General features: G+C 45.3%; 1 protein-coding gene across 2 annotated transcripts in view; it reads right to left on the reverse strand.

Annotated features, from left to right (window-relative positions):
* Positions 1–22245, reverse strand: part of LOC138582867 (cytochrome P450 2B19-like) — a 296134-nt gene that overhangs the window by 141871 nt on the left and 132018 nt on the right. For both annotated transcript variants that reach the window (XM_069654557.1, XM_069654559.1), the window contains exons 5-6: positions 21902–22078; positions 4163–4304 (exon numbers count right to left, since the gene is read on the reverse strand). In XM_069654557.1, coding sequence (XP_069510658.1) covers positions 4163–4304; positions 21902–22078 — 319 coding nt within the window. The remainder of the gene's footprint in view (positions 1–4162; positions 4305–21901; positions 22079–22245) is intronic.

Genomic DNA, 22245 nt, shown 5'->3' on the forward strand with positions numbered 1-22245 from the left:
CCTCCAGCGATCAGGGTTTTTGTAGTAGATTCTTTCTGAGGTTTGTGGATTCACACCCTGAGATGATTTGAGACTGTGGCGTTTCGTCATTGGAATGGTTATGAAATTCACAGTGCTTCCGTCGCACTCTTAACATCACAAACGCATCATCGTTTTCCCCCTTGGTTTGCATCGTGGTGCTTAACATGTGCCTTTCATAGTTGACATTAGTGTGCGGCATGAAATAGTCTGTTCATTCAGGTGTCAACTGTGTGTTCCGGTAGTTCATATATTAAGTCTCTGTGGCTGATCCTGGTCGTCGAGAGGACCCAGTGAGTCCACATATACCTCAAAGTCTCTTATCCATCTGGCCCACCTAGGCCCCGTGTTGCCCATCTCTGCCAGATCAAAGGCCCCCGGGAGTTGCAAGGACAAGGACTCTGGAGCCTAGTCTGACATCACGTGACTTGGGCTTGCTATGAAACCCTGTTATGGTTAGGTGTGTGTTCCCTCATGGACTTCATATCAGTCTCTGCTTCATGGGCCTCCTGGATTGTGCGAGCATGTGCATGAGCCCTTCCCAGGCTGCACTTACTTGCCCCTATGTTCACCATCGTGCCACACAGGCCTCACAGTGCTTTCAGCCTCTTGATTCCTGGTCTCTGCTTCACAGGCCTCCTGACTCCTTATCCCGGTCCTTGGCGGGGGACCATTCCTTGTGAGGAAGCAATCACCCTCGTCACCATTTTTATGTTGTTAGCAGGACCTACGCCAACATACATATTATTTGGTTCTAGAGCATTTGCAGCTTTGCTTAATAGTTTTACACATAACGTTTAATTTGACAAAAGTTCCGCTGACTTTCGCACACAGTGCCGTCCTTAGAACAAGAAGGATGCAGACACGGTACGAGGAGGAGCATTTCTTTATTCCTTGTCTGCTCGTCTAAACTGAAACTCCCTCATCCATGCCCACCCTTCCTGTCCCTCTCACTCCCTCCGTCACACCCCTTTCCTGTTGCCTCCTCAACACCCGCCTCCACATAACACGGTGGACGGCCAGCAGACATTGGCACAATATTACAACAGTTACAAAAAAATTGCAGTATGTGGGATTTTGTGAAATGTTGGGTGGGGAGGTGGCATTCCTCAGAGTGCAGCATTCCCCTACTTGGTTACTTAGGCAAAGCTACACAGCAGGGTAGAGCCCCATCCATGTTACATCCACTGTACACTAGTGTTCTCTGCCAGGCCAGGAGGAAAAGTGGATAGGATTTATAGCAGGATGAAGTATTCACAGTTTGTCTTTCATGAACAGCTAACAATTGAACAAGATCAGAACACACTGGGAACAGAGTTAGCATGTCATAACATGACAACAGTTATGGAACTTTTTCTACGCCTACATCTTCATTTTCTCTGCATAACTGAAACTTGGATTCTCCCACATAACACAACTGTTGCTGCTTCTCTTACTACTTCTCCATCGTCTTTTGCACATGTCCCTCATGGCAATGGACGCAACAACAGCGTTGGCTTACTCTACAGTCCTAAATGCTCATCTATTCCATCACCTGTGCCCTTACCAGAATATTCCACATTTGAATTTATATATAAAATTCACTGCTCCTCATGCCATTTCTCTGCTCCTTGTGCCATTTCTCTTCTCATTATCTATCACATCCTACAAAGTCCTACACCTCTTGTTGTGCTCAGAGACTTTAATCTTCATCTTTCCTCTAGTCCTCTAACATCCCCCTTCTTATCAATACCTGACTCTCACCTACTCTCCCCATTTCCCACTCCTCCTACTCATACCTCTAGTTCTACCCTTGACTTGATCTTCACCTCATAGTTTACTGCCTCCTCCAAATCTACTCTCCCCATCTACCTTTCAGATCACACCCTAATCTCAGCTTCTTTGCTCCCACCTACTCCCTCGAGTACCTCGTCCCTCTCCTCCACTAAGACGTTCTACAGGCGTGACCTACACAATTTTAACACCTTGCTCTTCCATGATACCTGCATACACTCTCTACCTTCTCTCACACACTTCCCCTCCCTCTCTGCAGATGAAGCTGCGTCCACTCTCTCTTCATGTATCACATCTAGCCTTGATCAACTTTACTCCCTTTCTTCCTTTCGGCCCACTTGCAAACCTGCCCAACCCTGGCTCTCTCCTCATCTCTATTCTATGTGCCGCCTCCTTCGCTGCCTTGAAAGGTGCTGGCGCAAACACTGTTCTACTAACCAGGAAACCTATTTCTCTCATCACGTCCTATACAACAACCTTATTAAGGCTGCCAAACGTACCTACTTCTCTGACCTTCTTCACAGTCAATCCACTCATCCTCGACGTCTCTTCCAAACCCCATCCCAACTTCTCTCTCCTCCAACACCTGACCCATCCTTTAACTCATCCCCATCAGCATAAGACCATGCCAGTTTTTTCTCTTCCAAAGTACACTTCATACGACAGGACATAGTATCTTCACCTTCCTATAACTACTTCCCTTATCCTTTCTTAACCCCTCCAGCACTGTCTCTACCTTTCCTCCTGTAACAGCCACTGAGATGGCTCTCCTCCTGGCCAAAGTTCACCCTTCAGCAGCCCCTACTGACCCCACCCCCTCTTCACTTATCCCCAAACCCTTACCACCTCTGATAACCTTTCTCACCTCCTTCTTTAACATTTGTCTCGCCACCTCTACCTTTCCTTCTGCCTTTAAACATGCAATTATCATATCTATCCTAAAGAAACCTACAGCTAATCCCCTTCCTACTTCTAATTTTCATCCTATATCCCTCTTACCTTTTCTATCATAACTCCTTGAGCACCTTGTTTATTCACAAATCTCATCATTCGTGTCTAGCCTCTCTCTCCTTCCTCAGACTCAGTCTGGTTTCCGCCCCCACTATTCAACTGAAACAGCCCTTACCTACGTACTCAATTCTCTTCTCACTGCTCGCTACTCCAAACACTCATCTATTCTTATTTTACTTGATCTGTCTGCTGCCTTTGACACTGTAGATCATTCTTTGCTCCTGTACCTTCACTTCCCCCTTGGTCTGCGCAGATCTGCTCTATCATGGTTTTCATCCTACCTATCAAACCGTACCTTTGCTGCTTTTGGGCGGCAACACTTCTCACGTTCCTTTAGTACATGGCTTTCCGCAAGGTTCAGTACTTGGTCCCTTTCCATTTTCCTTATATACTTCCTTTCTTGCCCCCATTATCTCATCCTTTGGAGTGTCACACCACTTCTACGCTGACGACACCCAGCTCTTTCTATCCTTCTCGTCCTTCTCCTCAGAAATTCATCAGACTCACTCCTCCTGCATCATCGCCATCAAGTTTTGGAAGACATCTCGCTTCCTCACTCTCAATGGCGAAAAAATGGAGGTCCTATTCTCTCCCGCAAACACTCATCTCCCAAACTCCTCCCTCTTCCATCTCTTTTCCTCCCTCCTGTCTCTCAATCTTTCCCTCTGCCCTCAATCTTGGCATTTACTTTGACTCTAATCTCTCCTTTGACCACCACATCTCCTTTACATCATGCGCCTGTCGATTTCATCTCTACAACATTTGCAAAGTCTGCCCCTTTCTCACTTTACACGCTACAAAACTCATCTCCTCACTAGTCTTCTCCCGACAATTCTCTTCTTTGGTCTTCCTCACTCACACCTTCCTCCACTTAAATCTATCATTTTTCAATTCACTCTGTCTTACTAATCTTTTTAGACTCAAAGTCCCACGTCCCCCTTGTGCCTAATCCAGTTTTTGCTCGTTCCAGCTCCCAGCCACTCTTCACTGGAACATGCTTCCCCTGTCTCTTCGCTCCATTACTTCTTATCCTCTGTTCCGTTCATCTCTAAAAACCCACCTGCTACAGTCCTCCAATTTATTTAATCTGCCTTGAATATCGATTCATTTACTCTTACAAACGCTAATTGATTGTTACTGTTTAGGAACAATGATTGACTGATTACTCCCAGGAATGCTAATTGATTGTTACTATTTATGAACACAGTTAGAATGTTACTATTTATGAATGCCGATTTGCATTCTGATTCATTATATTGTTGACTGTCCTACGTAAAGCGCTTTGGACAAAAGCTCTATATGAAACACAATAAATCCAAATCCAAATGATACAATGGCTTAACGTTCTGTGGCCCCTTACCTTGCATATCTGGATATTCCAATGCAAATGTTACTGCCCAGCGAATAGTGGATGCTGTGGTTTCTGTCCCTGCGATAAATAGGTTAAAGGTTGTACAGACCAGGCTCTCCAGGGTGAAATGGCTGTTGAGGTTTTTTGCTTCCTGGGGAAGGAACAACATGCATTAATTGGGATATTGAACAAGTGTATTCACTTATATAATGTTCCATTGGTTATTAGAAGATTATGCTCTGCCAGTTCTCACAGTTTATCTTCCACTTTGTTCAAGAAGAATGTACTATATTGACACCATTTGCAACCAACTTGAATCCTCCTTTTTTCACCTACGGCTTCTCCCTTCCATTCAGTGGTAAGCAGTGACTGGACCTTACATTGAAAACATTACCACGTGAAAGCCAGTGCAAAAAAACAAATATTAGTTTTATGTGACGAGTCAGTTTGCCTCAGATTCATAACCTTAAAGTTTGCATTCAATAGCAGTGCTTTGCTGCAATTAGGTTTCAATAAACTACACCGAAGTGAGACTCAGAATTAGAATTCCCATACTAGACATGGGTAATAAAACATCTCAGGTCCTTAGAGACAAGAGACTTAAAGAACCTGCAGAGATAGTCAAATGCTTGTGAGGTCAAGGATCAGAGAAAAACCTAAAATCACAATAGGGGCTGCAACTTGCAGCACTCCAGATAGTTCTGGTCTAAGACCCCCATGATCCCTCACCAACAGACTATGATAGCTACGGATAATGGGAGTTGTAGTGCAAAATATCAGAAGAGCCAAACGTTGCAGACCCCTATCAGATCTTTGTGAATGGCAACATTTGATTTTGACTTCATGCTCTTAATGTGTATGGAGCAAGAGGGAAGCCAGCCACCAGGAGCTCTGTGTTCAATGTGCTCTTTATAGACATCTCTGCTGAGATATTATGCAGAGAATCGAACAAGTTACATACCTGCAACTCTTGTTCTCCAGCATGGGTCTTGCATGGATTCACATGGTCATGAATATTCCCCGTTGTCAGGCTGGGAGTCCTCAGTAAAAATGAAAGCAGATTGCTTCAAGCTAAAACTGCTAGTCTCCTCTATAGCCTATCAGTGACCTTTGGGTCATACTGCCTCCAGCCAATGACACTCTTCCACCAGGGCTGGAGCTTACGAGGACATTGGTAGCTCATTTAAAGTGGCAGTATGAACCAAGAAGAGCCAGAGAGGGGAAGGAAGGAGGGTTTGCATGTGAATCCATGCAAGATCCATGCTAGAGAACAAGAGTTACAGATGAGTAACTTTCCTTCTCCAGCATGGGGTCTTGTATGGATTCACATGCTCATGAATATGATTACACAGCAGTTAATCACAACCACGGGGGCGGCAAGGCTCTCAGAAGCAAAAACACTTACCCTTGGAACAGCTTCATCTCAAACAAACAGGTTCCATAGCACCGGTTGGCCGACCCGGGTCTCCTCCCTGGAATCCCTGTCGACACAGTAGAATCTTGTGAAGGTTTGGCTAGACCTCCACGTAGAAGCCCTGCAGATGTCGAGCAGGGGAACACCAATGTGAACACCAGAGAGAAACGCTGTTGTCACTGCAATGGCTCTGGTGGAGTGGGCTCTGGGCCGGCCTGATCGAAGTCTGTTGGGCCGAAAACGGCAATGCATGATACAGCCAGAGATCAACCTGGAGATGGAAGCCTTAAACAGGGACTGCCCATGTCCCACAGGTCCAAAATTGATGAAAAGCTGAGACGTTTTTTGAAATTCCTTCATGCACGCAACGTTCGGGCACATGCAAAATCCAGCAAATGCAATGCGTTTTCGGCAGGCAAAGAAGGATTTGCAAAGAAAACTGGTAGAATCGAAGGCTTGTTGAGATGAAAGTCCGACTGAACCTTTGGCATGAAAGAAGGATAAGTTCTCAGAACCACTTTAGGACAAATACAGAAGCTTCCAGCAGAGGGCCTGTATATCCCCGACCGGCCTGCCTGAAGTGATGGCTACCAGGAAGCCAGACTTATACGACCGAAAATTCAAAGTGACACGATGCATTGGTTCAAACGGAGGCCCCATCAGTTTAGACAGTTTAGGTGGCTAAGTGAACCTTGATAAGACACATGGGCAGCCTCGGACAGCGAGAGCAGGTACGGGTAGTGCTGCGGTTGGCACCACACTGTAATTTGTGCTTGTAGCAAGTCAACATAGAGGGGACCCTGGCGTGGGCCAGGATCTTCTTGCATTCCACAGGCAGCAAATGGTATCCAAATTCTAATGCTGCAGGAGCCAGGGCGTAAGGCTCAGCAAAGCAGGGTCATGGTGCAGGAGTGGCCCTCCTTTCTCTGGACAGAAGGACAGGAAGTGGAGGCAGTTTGTTGGCCGGGGTCACCGACAGATGGCGAAGGTCTGAGTACCAGATCTGCATCAGCCACACTGATGCAATGAGGATCATCTTGCAGTGGCAATGTCAGAGTGTGTTGATGACACGTAGCAACAACCGCCTTGGAGGGAAAGCATACAGGAAGAGGCGCCCCCATGGAAACGAGAAGGCATCCCCCAGGCTGCTCGGCTAAGGTTATTTTCTAGCAAACCTCTGACACTTGGAGTTGGCAGCCAGCGCAAAGACGTCGATCTGAGGGAGACCCCACGTGTCGAAGAGACGCAACACTTGTTGAAACTGCCATTTGTGGCAGGACCACACTCCCTGCTGAGAGAGTCTGCAATGGTGTTCTTGACGCCTGCCAGGTGAAATGGGACAAGAAACACGTATTGAAGAATGGCCTAGCGCCATAGGGGCTGTGCTTCCAGAGAGCACGGGGAGTGCGCCCTGCCTGGTTTCCTGATGTAAAACATGGTGGTGGTGGTGGCCATAAAGATCTGCACCACTATTCCCACATACTGAGGTTGAAAAGACTTGAGGGTCCCAGAGACCGCTCAGAGTTCCAGGACATTTATGTGCAACTCCATTTCCCCCGGGAGCCAGACGCCTTTGGCATGAAAATGTCCTGTGTGGTCTCCCCAACCCTCCAGAGAGGCATTGGTTGTGACTGTAGCCAGATATGGAGAGATGTGAAAAGGAGCACCCTGAGAGAGGTGTGGACAAACTGATCACCATTGCAGGGTTTGACGGAATGCCTGATTGTGGGCAATCTTGCCAGTCAATATGCCAGTGACTTGCTGTCACCTGGCATCCAGAAATTCTTGAAGGGGTCTAAACTGATCCATTGGATGCAGGAAGACATCATCCCCAGCAGGGACTTGATGGAGCAGACTGTTTTAACGGATGCTGTCGACAGCCGCTGGACCTTTGTCAGGATGGCCTATACCCGTTCAACAGGCACAAAACTGCTGAGTCGGCCACCTAGGAACAGTGCGTTCCGAGATGGTACTACACAGGACTTCGGATAGTTGATTGAGAATCCTAGCCAAGTCAGAAGTTGGATAGTCTCCGCTGTGTGCTGGGTTGACAGTGCAGGACCGGATGAGCCAATCGTCCAAGTAACGGTAGATGTGGATTCCTCTGCAGTGCAAGAGTGCTGCCACTAGGGACAAGCATTTGGTGAACACGAAGTGAGTAGGGCACTAGAATAAGCCGATCACTGCACTGATCCTGGATAAATATAGTAGATCCTGCTGCCGGTGCGAGATTCTTAAAAAACAGTGCCCTTCCGTCTTGGCAAGGTTAGACTGGGTTGCATTGCAATGGTGTGTGTGTGGTGACAATAGTGAGTAACAAAGTGTACATCAGTTAAGGTTGAGTGAGTTGAATTCAGACATTTGAGAATTTTTTTACAGGTTAGTTGGAGGTGACATGGTTGGAAACACAGATATAATAGTGACAATTGTTGAGTAGCATCAAGGAAAAGAAGAAAAAGAAAAGTAGAGTTAGTTGTTGAGGGTATGGATACCGAGCCGTGTGTGGCCATGGAAGTTGTTTCATTTAGGTATGGTTCCTTACTGTGTGTTTATTTCAAGAATGTGTTTTGGTAGTGAGCTCTGGCATAAGGCTCTTTTTGAGTAGGGCATGGGTACAGGCCGAATTGCAGTGTAGTGGGGGTTCTAATTAAGAACTGCCTAAACGTATGCTAATGTGGTGCGCCTGTGGGCGAACCAAACAGTGCAGTGCCTGTAAAGGGGTTGGTGGCTAGTTGGCCAATTGAATGTGCCATCCAGTGGGAAGTTGTGTTGGATAAGGAGTGGCGGTAGGTGGGGAAAGGGAAAGCCCGGGGCCACCGTGGCTATGTGGCTAGTTTAGACAAAGGCAGATCGATTAGGTCAAGCGAGCGCTGATTAAGGTTGGCGCATAATGCTGTTGTCTATCCATAACGCGGGTGTAATGTATCCTATATCTGGCATTGCACCCCTGACCTTGCTTGTGAAGCAACAAGGTGAAGGCAATAGGAGTGGAATAAATGCAGGCTGCGAGGTGCGTTATATCAGCTGGGGTAGCCTGACGCCTGCAATTAAATTAGCAAAATAAACAGCAGTGCTAGAAGAATAGCTGCGTGGCTCCTGTCTGGGCTAAATGTTTGCTAGGGCACAGGGGAATTGATAAGGGCTTGGGCATTTGGGAAATCTCCTAAAGCTGATGATTTACCTGAAGGCCTGCAGGCATCTGCATATAGATGGGCCATCACAGCGATCTTTCGATGCTAGGCGCCATCTTTGTTTGCAGTTTAAATAGTCAGTAAGGTCACTCATGACTGTCAGTCAAAAGCTCACTTATGATTCGTTCAGATTTTTGCCTGGTAGAAACAAAACGAACTAGGTGCAGCATTCTAGTCTTTAACATGGTTACAGCTAAGTGTAATTGAGAGTTGAGGTAGGGTGAAGAACCTAGTTTTAAGGTCAAAAGTGGTAATTCTGGGCATAAAGTATGTAGAAAATAATAATGGAGCTCCACTTGTGGTGCCAACAGAGAAAACAGATACTTGAGATAGGCAGAGAACCAGTGGCTGTCAGTAGGCAGGCACAGAATGCCTGCATCTGATACAAATGTAAAACATGCACATGTGCATGAGCATGTGTATAGAGAAGGCACATAGTTGAAAGCCACTGGGTCATGTGTGCAGTAAAGTAGGTGGCACAGCAGCCCTTGTGAGATCGGTGGAACCAGGCCAATACCCTGTGGGTAGGGTTGGGGCTGGATGTGTGATACCTGTGTGGGTAGTGGAGGGCCAGGGAGGCCTGGCTGTTGGCCGGAGGAGGGCCAAAAGCTGAGGGGTTCAAGTTTGTCGTGAAACACAATGTGTTGCCCAAGTGCAGCAATGAGGTGCCAGTGATGACAGTAAATGGTAAATATATATGCCATAATAAGGGATGGCCGGCCTCCAGGAGGGTGGATGGTGTAATCCTGTCTGTAGGAAGGTCGGTAGAGGTGGTTGTGGAGAGTGTCGAGTAGATAAAAGGGGGAGAGGTGCCAGAGTGTGAAAATGGAAGAGCATAGTTCACAAGAAAACATTCATTTCGTGTTCAGTATTTAGACCCTTGCTAACATATCTATAGGTGTGTCATGCGCCCGTTCTATCGGTGCATGTGGGACCAGTCGAGGCGGGTCTGCCATTAATGCGTGCCGTCACATTCCTTGCACTCAGTATCATCGGTCTAGTTGTTTCTAAGATGGCCGCCGCCGGGAGCTCAAAGACCTCCTCCTCCTGACACAAGCCGCGTTGCAACTTCTTTGGGTTCTCTCCTTTGGTTGCTGCGCTCTAATTTGCTTCGGTTTTGGTAAGCCCGCTCTTCTTTGTCCCCTCGGACCCCGGCTTCTCTGCCTGCTCGCCTCTTCTTTCCTGAGGATCTTTTCCCTCTGGCGGCTGCCACAGCGGTTTCTGGGCTCTGCTTCGCTTTGCTCCTGGCGAGTTTCCCAGCCCGTGCCCCTCTTCCCTGCTCTTCTTCTCCCTCCTCGCTGTGACTTTCTCCTCTGTGCCCTCTGATGCTTCGTTACCTCCTCACCTTCCCGGCAAGGGACAGTCTCCCATACTGTCCTCTCCTTTGGCTTTACTGGACCCTTCTCTGGATCAGACAGTTTTCCTCGTTGTCTCTATGTGTGTAATGGATCTGAAGTCATTCACATCCTGGAAGCACACCAACTCTTCCCCAGACGGACTCCCCAGGGTTTTTATGCCCATCATAGGCGTTTTCCTCTTCTGGCTGCTGCGTGACCGGAGCCACTGGTCTTCGGGTTCTTCCACAGACCAGAGTGGCATCGTCCTGCAGTAGGTCACATCTTCACAAAAAGAAAACCGACTTCAAGTACAGAGGGAGAAAGAAGCCACCTGTAGAGGAAACCTGCAGCTCAGGTGAGGAGTTGGTCTTGGGTTCAGAGCATAGCAGTAATTCTGATAATGTGCATATTAGTCTTGCTTCTCATTATAGTCTGAGCTCACTTTCTCCTCTTGTATCACCAATGAATTGAATGTCTCTTTTGTCCAGCTGGTGCCTCTCTTGCCAGTGTGCGGCCAGTGGGTATCTTTCATCCTGGGAGCTTGCAAGGCTGAGATGTTCGTGGATTCTAGTACTCAGTTACAACCCAATGTATATAAACTTGCCAACAAATACATTTTGATTTGCAGTTAATGAATTGTTCAATCCGGTGACAATGGGTGCCATTGAAGTCAATTGACCTGGCATTTAGTGCATGTGGGCACATAGAGCAAGGGCCACATTTGTGAGGCAGTGAGACAGTTTTGGCTTGCCAGTTGTATTGGCTCCATGGATGATGGGCTAAGGATTGTCCTTGGAGTAGGTGCCTTTGTGAAAGAGAATTGTGGTATTGCTGAGATCCATTCATGGATGTCTTCCTCAATTGCTAATAGGGGCCAGTGTTTACTTGGGATCCTCTGCAATTTGTAGCTGTCTTGGCTGAACTGGGTTACATATCTTATTGTCTCTCCCCTGAGTTTGTTCTTCACTTTGGGGGTAAGTAGTGCGTCCTTGGTAAGGGAAGTGTCGGCTTTTATTGAAGTTTCAATGATCTTGTCTGGGTATCCTCTGTTGGTGAATCTTTCTTTGAGAAGTTTGCACTCTCCTTGGTATCCAGAGTCATTGCTGCAATTTCTTTCTGTGCAAATGAATTCCCCCCTGGGTATGTTCTGCATGATGGTCTTTCTGTGGCAGCTTGTAGCGGATATAACAGAGTTGACCTCTGATGGTTTTCTGTAAGTTGTGGTGTGCAAACCCTCGGCGTTAATTGTGATTCCGATGTCTCGAAAAAACCGGTGTCATAGCTCCAATTGCCAGTCAGCTGGATAACAAAAGCATTTGTGTTTAGGTATTCTCAGAAACTAGAGAGCTGATCTGGTGTGCCCGACCAGATGATGAGTAAATCGTCAATGTACTGTTACCATTTGTAGATGTGGCAATTGCAGTCTGGGTTGGCAAATGCAAACACATGTTCATAATGATTCATGAAATGATTGGCCACTGGAGGTGCATAGGTCGCACCCATTGCAATGCCTTTATTTATTTATTATTTATTTATTTATTTGTATAAATACCGTTGAACAAGAAGACATAAGTGTAGTCTATGGCTTTTATAGGAAGCGTGTGATCGATTTTATATCTAATGTCGCCAGTAGGTCTATGGATTGCCACTCAATGCTTTAGGATGGTTTGCATTGTGTCCCTGAGGTATGTAGGAATCAGGCATGCAGGGGTTGCATGCACAGGAGACCTGGGTGGACACTGTCTTGGCGCCTTTGGCGCCAGGCTCATGAACAAAAGTAAACAAGAACATCCATTTAACACCAAAAAGCTTTTATTATGGATATAGCACTTCAGATGCATTAACCTTGACCATTACATCTATTAAGCACTTCAGATTAATTAATCTTTAACATTCGATCCATTAAGCACTTTGCATTAACCTTGAACATTCCATCCATTAAGCAGCCCCAAGTGTATTCTTGGTTGTGGTTGCTAATGAATTCACAGCTATATAAAGCTGCCCTGATCCTCAAGACAGACGTTTACCGTCGCCTGAGGTCAGACCTGCTTACCTTTGAAGACCCTGCTTTCTGGACATCCTGCTTCCTGCCAGCATACTTACCAACTGGGGGAAGCTGTTCTTACCTGTACATCTCTTCGGCGAACCGAGCATTCATCTTTACACTTTCCAGAACGCCGAAATCTTCATCTTGGCACCGCAGCACGAGACGCTCCATCGTTGACAGCAGCACCTGCAAGGAAAAACAGAAGACAAGGTTAGACATCGAAAAAACAGTCAGTTTAAGGTAGCGCTTCACCATACTTTGTGCTTTTCCTTAAACCATCACTTATCTGCTGTCAAACGTTGTGGTAGCATCAATCTTCCATCCGGCCACGTCTCACAGCTGCATTGAGGCCGCATTTCCATCTAAGGGAAGAAAACAGAAGAGAGACAGAGGGCATAAGGAGCAACATATAAAGACATTAAACCGATCAAACAGAAGCACAAGAGCTCAAGAGACACTTACCAATCATAAGGAGAAGCATAGTCGCTGCTGGACTGGACTAATCCGTATCAGGGATCAGTGAAGGAAATAGATCCCATTCAACGCGCCACTGCCAAAAGTAGCAGGGCGGAGAGCTTACCTTCCATAATTCACAGGTGAGCTTTATGGGCCGGCGTACGCTCACAGAAACCGTACTTTGGGGAGAAGGGTTCGAGAGGTACAATAATCACAGATTGGCGCACTCATACACTCTTATCTCCACGCAGGAGCAATATCACCACGTACCACCGCTCACCGCTTTTCTACCAAGGGAGAGGCCTGAAAGGCGGTGAGTCAAGTTCAGGGAGGGCTGCAACCGTGCCCCAACGCCTCTGCAGAGACCAGGTGAGCATAACAGTACCTCTGCATCTATGACATTGGTAATGTACTTCAAGATGGGTTCTGTCACCTTTCCAATGCCACTTAGGATTGGTCTACCCTATGGGATGAGCATGAATGTTTTGTGCACTTTAGGCAAGCATTAAATGGTCGGCATGTGTGGGTGGTCGGTTATTAAAAATGTGTGTTCATTATCTGTTCCTCGTTTGTGCCATTTGTTATTTAGATCTTTGGCTTGTGTTACAATTGTAGTGGTGTGGTTGGATGCCATTGTTTCATAACAACTTCATATTTCCTGATAAGACCCCTTACAAATGGCGGCTCTGTTAAAGCTCACATTTCAGCGATCTGAGCCAATCCAGAAGCTGATAACAAGATCTCTATAATAATTCAATCATTTCATGACGGACCCCGGACTCCAGAAGCAAGACTCGCTGTGATCCCTCAGGACCTTGTTTCATGTCCCAGACTAGACCCGGTGTTATCCGTGTCTCGTTCAACGTCAAAACCCGTCTCAAGAGTACAGGTATTTGAAACACAGCCTCAGCTGTTCAGGAAGCGGATCAAAGCCCCGGCTGTCTACAAACAATTTGCTGCATTCCCCGCACGTGGAATGACTCCCCACCTTACGGAACACTCTGTGCAGCCGCTTCAGCTTTTTAGGTAATTAGATTCTTTGCCGATATTTCTCGTAACAGTTTATATCTTGACGGCATAAACAATTTACCCAGTAATCCTGTAATCATTGTAAGCATTTCCTTCCCTATGTTCCCAGATAGCTGTATGAGCTGGATCTAACTTCACACAGTCTATAACTAACCGGCACCAGCATACCCTACCCCCCCCCCATCCCCTGGGTAAATTTCTTGAAGGAGATTCATTGAGGAGTGCGTTACAATCCCCACCACCCCCCTCCTTTTAGCCATTACTACAACTATTGGATTTTCCGGTATATTGCCATTGCAATTTTGCACGCAGTCCCCCAATTATAACGGGTTGATCACCCAGTTCAGGTAATTCTACAATTCAGGGGAACGAGGGTGGTGGTGGGGGTTGAGTAACCTGCATTTACACTCCATCTTTTCATACCCCACCTTTACTCAAGCTCTTCTGCCTCGAAGATCTGCTTGCCTGAAACCTTCCAGCACTCTAGATTTTTGTTAACATCTTGCAGGGAAGGGGGAAGAGGCCCTTACATTTATTGAAGGTCGGGCCTCCTTTTTTTTTCCTTGCCCTAGTGTGCTCTCGCCATGGTTCCCAAAGGCCAGTACTCCGAACTAACACTGGGCCTAATTACCACTGAGATACCACCAAATGTATTTACTGTTACAAGTGGTGGTAGGCCGTGTTAGTCCCCATTTATTGGAGTCCATACGACTCCATGGGGATTTATGTGGAATTACAGTTGTGGAAATTCTGCCGATTTTGCTGTTTTTTGGCTGTAAAGCGGAGGATTTACCTCCAGCATTATGCTGGAAGTTTTTCGTCCAACTTGTCCAAACCCGCAGTTCAGCAGTGTGGTAATGTGGAGGTAATACAGTGGTAACAGATTTACCACTGCATTACCACTGTTTTTGGCAACATAGTCAATCTCGTAATGGGAATTCTAATTCAACAGTCAAAGTGTCTAATAAAAAATGAATAGGAAACATTTATCATGGTGGTGCCAAGGACCAACAGGACAATATGAAGGAACATTTTCTTTTGAAAAATGTAACCATTTTTGTTAAGTTAAATAATAATTTCCCTTAGTTTGCCACCCTTCATTGCGGTTACATACTGAGTTTGTACTAGCAATGACCACATAAACTGAGCAAGGATATGAATGAACTTGGGGTCGGAGGAAAGAAAGCTTACACTCTATAGAAGCAGCAAACAGGGACAAAAAGGAGACCATTCCACATTTGGTGGTAGAAGGTTAAATATCGGAAGTAATTTGGAGGAGAGAGGGATATCTGTTTATAATTAGAAAAGGATCCATTATAATTTTACTAATATTCCATTGCAATAAATGGAAATCATTTATATACAAAGAACACTTCCATGTCCAAGCATTTCTTGGGAAGGTAGGCCAGAGCTCAAACATGTAGGAGGAAGGGTGTTGGGGAGAATTTTCAGAAATGTGCTAATTCCTCTCTACTTTAGAGACCCCCAGCTCTTTTGCTGGACTCTATGACTTTACATGTTTTACCTGGAGAGAGTGAGATCCTTTTTTCCCCCCACTATCTCATGTATTTTTAATGTGATTTGAACTCCGTTTCTTTTGATTGTGGAGTCTGACAAACTCCATAGGCATCATCTTTTACATTGTGTCACACAGCACCTTCAGTGCAGTGACACAGGGAAGTCTTTTAGATTTCCCAAGGTTTAAATACTTTCTCTTGGATAAACTACTGTTTCCAAGAGCAGTGAAGTGTAACAGACTACTTATATTGTACATTTTCAAGACCCAGCAGACACTATCTTACAATAAGGTGCTGGAGGGGTTACTTAGTATCCCCTTCATCTAGCTTCTCATGTAACATTTTTATGTTGCCCTTTCCTCGATGAATGGCTGTAGCAGTGGTTTACTTTTAACTACCGTGGTGTGCATTTACCGCAGGCTGCGTTCGCAGCTGCAGTAAAGCACCCAATGGTGCCATTTTTGTTAAAATGGCCCGGTCGTCTTTTTTTGCGATTTGTTTGTGCAAAGGGGCTTTTTGAGATTTACTTTGCGAGCCAAACCAGGTTCGGTCCCTTTGTTCGTTTTGCCTTTGGCGGGATTCACGAGTGAAGCCTGCCTCTGGCTCCAGGGTGTCTGGCAGGGGCAGGAAGCGAGGGAGGTGCCCGAAACTCCCTGTGCTTAGTCTCCTAGGAGACAGGAATGCACTCTTAGGCAATTGGCCAGCTGGCTGTCCGGCAAGGGCAGCCACCCTGCTGGGTGACTGACCGCTATGCTGGAATTAATGGGAGAAACCTGCATAAAAGGCTAGGCTTTTTGGCTTGGAAGGCCGAGTTGACCACTGGATGAAGGAATCTGAAGAACTTGAAGAGGACGCTTGCTGCAACTCCTGGACCGTTGGTTTGCCCGGTGAAGCCCTGCTGCTGTGCTGAAACTCCAATTTCCTTTTAACTTGAGAAGCCCTGCAAGGAAAACGTCTTCCCTTGAGTTGGTTGGACCAATCAACTCCAAAGTGAGCCACCTGGACATCCTCTTGGAGCTGGTTGATATTCCACTGCAGGTGCTGCTGGAACCGAATAGCCAGGGAGAGGAACACCAGATTGTGTGCGTTGCCTTTAAGTTGGCCAAGAGCACCAGGAAGATTCTCCGGACTCCCAGGAAGCAAAACTGACCAAGCCAGAGCCACCCCAACAGAGTGCTGGACCCCAGATGCAAGGAAGCCATCTCGATAGCCAAGAGTCTGCGGTGTTGCTATTTGCTTAAACCCGAGGAGCTGAAACCGTAAACTGCCACTGAATAGAAGTTGGTCCTTTTCTGTCGCCGACCGTCCCGTTGCAGTGCAGGAGTCCTCCAGACGTCCTCCCTCTTGTCCCCACGACTGAGGCCGAGGAACACGGGATCTACAGAGCAGCACAGGAACAGAAGCCATCCCAAAGCCCTTTTCTTCTAACTGAAAGGTACTGTACAGTCTAAGAGAACTTACCTCTTGTTGTAACCTTACCTGTTCTCTGCGGAGACTTGTCTTGGTTGCCCTGTAGAGTTGCTAACAGCTTCTTTACTTCACAAGCCTATTCAGCTTTTGGCCCTGCTAAGATTTCTTCTTTTCTACAAAGAATTCTAAAACATTGTGCAAGACTTTTACTTAACTGCAAGAAGTGCTTCAGCTCACCTAGAATTTTGCCCAATTGACTTTGGTCTAACCTGGCTCCCTGAATGACGCTTCTTCGCTCTGACATTGTGTTTTGTCTTCTTTCCAGGAAGGGGTTAACTAACTTTGCATTGGGGGTGTACCAAAAGTACTTACCTGCTTCAGAATGTGTGATAATAACCCCTTTTCTTTGACATATTCCTAATTCTGTTTCTTAATGCAAACAGTGGTATATTAATGTCCACAGTGTCCTAGTTACTAAAGTCACCCGAGGGTGTAGAAAGTGTCTGTGTGCCATCCCACAAGGAAATTTACTGATTTTGAAATATTAAGAGTGTGCATTTTTGGAGTGTATTTGTGTGTTACTATTATATTGCCCCTTCTGAATAAGGCTTACTCAAACCGACTGTTAAATAAATTAATAATTGTATAATCAAGAAACCTTGTGTGTAAGCGTTTATTTGAATACTTGTCACTGTGAATCTGTGTGTAACGCCCCTTTAGCTCACATTGGCCCCTCTTGAGATAAGCCTGGGTGCTCAAGACGCTACCAACCTGTGTAGTACAGACTTATACCAAATGTTGGGTTCCTATTGCCAGGAGGTCAGGGTTGTTGTAGTGCACCCAAAAGGACATGCATACAATCTTGCCTAAAAAAGGGTATTCAATCAAACCAGATACATTGGGCAAATGTAGATAGGAGGGGTCTTGTGAGTAACAAGAAAGAGCCAAGTGCTAGAATGGGCACAAGATTAAAAAAGGAAAGTGGAGAGAGTTATACCAAACATACCAAGTACATTGAGGGCTCGCTGTACCCTTTGCAAATGGATTTACTCACTGTTAATAGATCTGTGTTTTGTGTTGCTTTGTCATGATATGATGATACTGTTCTTAGTCATGTTATTTTAGGAAATAGTAATAAACTAGGTCACAAGTTTTTGCAAAGCTTACCTACTAGAACAGCAAGATCATCGTCAGAAAAGGAACTACAAGCAACTCATGCACAGAAATAAAACAGATGCCAGACAACCAGGATCAGAAGGCCTGGAACCTTGAAAGAAGATCTCTCCAGAAATTCAATAGGAACTTAACTTCATACTCTTGAAAAGAATTTATCCCACCAATTCCTCAAAGACGTTTTTCAGGGTCGAGTTACCCAAAACGAAAATTATCTTTCAGTGTGAAAAAATTGAAGCCCAATTTCAGCCATTTAACAAACACCAGAAAAGTGGGTTTTTCTTACGAGGACGAGCCAATAGTTTTCAATAAGACTAAGTTGACTAGAATTAATACAGGTCTATTGCTCGAAAAAAAGCTTTAAGCCAATTTGAACCACATTGACCCATTAGTTTAAAATGAGTCGGACAGATTCGAGCCATGTATCAGTGGAATCAGAAATGTTCAAACTCAACTTAATTTCACTCATGAGCCATCTTTTTCGGAGGCTCGAATGTCTCAAGCCGATTGTATTGTTTGAACCAGCATTGAACACAAGGATATTGAGGCTCGCCCAACACTATCAAGAATCCATTGACTGATTTTAAATTGTTTGGCTCCTACCACGCATGCTGCTGTGCTGTGTTCAGGAATAAACGGGGGCGGCCTCCAACAAGAACTCTGCGCCACCTTTAAGCAGGCAGCAGGCTGCCGTATGTATCCGTGCTACCAGGAGACATGGGTTTAGTATTCCTAGTGCTCTCCTCTTGGGTTTGCCTTAGGTGGTGGGCTTGTCAAATGAAATCCATCCTTTTGTTTTTACTAGATAATGACATGGCACCGATGGCTCTGCACACTTGATTGACCTGGGTGTGTCTTAACCTTCTGGACCACAATCAACATATTACAATGTTTTCAAAAAAGTTCAGAGAAAGACTGTTCTATTCGTTAAACTGTACGAGCGTTGCAAAGTGACATTTTATGCCCACCACTGGGCCTAGCATTTGTTCCTGATGCTTACAAGGAATGGTCTGCGCCTTTCCGTTGATGATCCCAAAGTAGAGGTTAGAGTTAAAATATTTCATTTACGACAAGGGTGGTATTAAATGGTGACGTGCTCTGAAAGTCCAATTGGTGAATAGGGCCTGAAGTCTAACCTTCCAGAAGGCATTGGGAATGAGAACATTTGACTCTCAGAAATCCAGAACTACTCTTACAGTTCTTTTGTATAGGTCAGTGAATTCAAATTGCAGGATGCAAGTTTTCTCTGAGGATTCACTCTAGGACCTCAGCGGACAATACTATTTGTATGCCATTTAACAAATGTCTTTGGCTGCTCCGAATCCAGCATGCATCAATCCTTGGTAAAGTCAGTCCCCTGTGCACTCTAGGAACGCTGACCTCCAGTTCCAGCAGGAGGTGTTTACTTTAGGTTAATTTTTCTCAAGGTGTTCTTGAACTCTGACCACAAGTTTAATAATGCAGCTTTGCTCTTTGCAGTGGACTTGGAATATGCATTGTTATTTCATGACAACCCTTTCTCAATAGCTTCCTCAATTCGGGGTCTGGTCGACAACGTTATTTTTCGGTGCCATTTCTTTTTCTTCAAAATGACGTGCATCTGCAAAACCTGGTTCCCGCCATTTCATCAGGAACCCTCGTCGCAGCTCTGCTGGGTCTCCCACAATTTACAATGTGGTGTCTATCACATATCAAGAGATCAATGGAAGATTCGAACCAAATACAGTGCAATTAGGACTTTTGTACCAAAACACAGATTGGCGTAAGGCCAGTGGGGTCAAACAAGTAGTGGTTATAACAGAAGCATGGGCACGTCTCAATATTAAAGTGCAGAGGTTCAAGCATGACACAATCAATTGAGCGAGAAAAAGAAAATCTTAGTCCAACAGGTCTGTGATCCCGAGTCTAGATTCCCAAATCTATAACAGATCAGGGTGTATCGCCATATGCAGATTCACAGAACAGCACTCACGATTCTTGGAAGCAGTTCAGGGTCCTTCTTTCATAGTCTGCTCGAAGGTTGGTACAGCGAACAGCAACGAACACCATAACTCATGATGCCTTAGGGCGCTGCCATTGTAAAACAATTTCTTACTTGTCTGTCCTGGGTGAATTGTCTGGCTGCAGCGATTGCCGACATGCCACAGCCAAGGGCAGTATATGCAAATTCAGGGACTGGTGTCGCAGGAGGGTGTCGCTGGCTTGGGACTCTCAGGAGGGCCATCCCAGGCTCAGGTCTCTCGGGCGGAACACAACAGGATCCCAATATATATATTGCACACTATGTCACATCTTTACTGAGGATCCAGGTCAAAAATCGAAAATCTCCCTGAACCAAAATACCTTCCTTTTCAAAGCCACTAGTGACCACCACCAGTTATGTTCACGGTTTTAGAACCCAGATTATGGAATAATCCTTTATTTAAAAATAAAAGTTACAAAATCTCACATTATCAATCTGAAAATCTAATCAAAACTGTCTCTTGAAACATCATGAACTGCACTACCCACAACAAGCACTGCGTGGTTACATTCATAAAGAGGGCACGCAAGTGTTCTCACTCGATCTATGGATCAGTGAATCATCCAGCTGTAACATTTCTTGTTGAGGTGCCTCTTTTTAGAAACATTATGCGTGATACAGGATAGTGAACACATTGGGCCAGGAGGCTAGATCAAGGGCAATGCATTTGTCTCGGAAGCAAGACTACGCAGCGTCTCTCTGGTTCCTATCCCGGTCCTTGACGGTCTCTGGCATGAAGCGGGATCTAAAAGCTCAGTTTTCTATTTTTATTGGTAGCTCATGAAATCCTGATGAAATTCTTTTGCCCTTTATATTTTCCAGTACTAGTCTCTCTCCAGTAGACAGCATCTAGGAGATAAAATAACTGAATTGTGTGGATTACTGAATATGGCGGATTAACATAGTACAGGTGCAGCGTAATGAACCAGCATTGCTTTGTGATGAAAAGGGAGAAGACAATGATTTTTCCAGAATGTGTGCATTCGGGTTAATGGGGGACGCCTGGATTTCTAACTGATCAATACAGGGAAGAAAGTGATGGGAAAGAGAAGTTGGGGGAAAGGGTGCTCAATGTACATGGTAAGCAAAAAGGAGGCACACAATCAAAAAATTACAGGTGAAACAGGTCAGGATTAATATGTGAAAGCAACCAGCAGGAAAAGAGGAAAGCGCCACCGTGTGGATTGAAGGTTATCCATTAGGAATGTCAAACAGCACTGACAAATATGACACTAATGTTGAAAAGTACGAACATCCTGCTACCTTGGACATATGCCATGTGGCCAACAGCCATTTCTATCCTGTGGACAAGCTTGTTAGTTAGACATCAGTATGCAGTACTTCAGACGGGTGGATCGAGGGATGGCTTTTTCAATGGCGGTCTTGCAGAAACATGCTTCATGGTGCATCCACCTTGATGGGATCGATTGTGATTTTAATGAGGTATTTAAAATATCATATTTGATTGCACAGCACTATTGTAGGCAGAATGTTAAGATCGGATGATCATACATGTCCCTAATACGTCCTTTCAAGTATTATAGGTGAGAATATTAAGGGAAACGTTGTATATTATTTGGTTGTTATAAAGGTAGTTCTTGCTCAAAAAGGGCTTGCGATGGGCTTGAAAAAGGCGTTTAACAGAGAGCTTCAATACAAATCTCACATTGGGCTTCATCATAATCTCTGCAAGATTTCCACCACTGGGTTTTCAACTTCTTTTCAGTTTGATGACATTTAATTTGGATGGACTCAATGGGGAAGGCCAGGCCTGAACTTTCCCAAAACTATATTATTTAAAAAGATGTTCAGAGCTGCTCAGATGCTATTGTGAGCGAGGAAAGTTAGGGAGTCGACATACTTCAGTTTATAGGCGCAGTGCATCCTTTGAGGAAAAGGCTCCAACTCATGCTCCAACCAAGGGCCAATAATATCAAGAACGACGCTGTTCACATTTTCATATATACACACAGTGGTAAATGGCAAAATAAAACCAACATTGTTTCAATTATTTTACAGACAGGCAACTTCTGGGACAGCCTACTTCACAAGACATGAACCATCATACAGCACAACAGATCCATTCATGGGCAATGTTCGTTTCTCTTTCCCAGATGATTATACTAACAGGCCACAGACCTTCATACTCACCCCATCCATCTTGTTCAGAAATGAGTCAATAAAGTCGCGGGGGCAGTTAGGGTCCCGACTGGCAATGTGATTCTCAATCAGACCATCCAAAAAGACCTTCAAATTCCTTCCGTTTTCAAATATTTTGTTATGTTCCCCTGGAAGCCACTTCATAAGGCCAGGGAATGTGTTGTACATCTGTGGAAGAAAGTGTGTAATTGAAAAACAGAGAAATGGGACGCCTATAGTGTGATGTTACTGCCAAAAACTATTGCCAGCTTGTGGTTCTCCATAGTTTCACAAGCTTGCTTGAAAAGCAATGAAACACGCTTTCTCAGACTAACTTTCGATTGTCTCTGCTCTCC

The sequence above is a fragment of the Ambystoma mexicanum genome, chromosome 3q, assembly GCF_040938575.1.
Source record: "Ambystoma mexicanum isolate Mex_15411 chromosome 3q, UKY_AmexF1_1, whole genome shotgun sequence".
NCBI lineage: Eukaryota > Metazoa > Chordata > Amphibia > Caudata > Ambystomatidae > Ambystoma > Ambystoma mexicanum.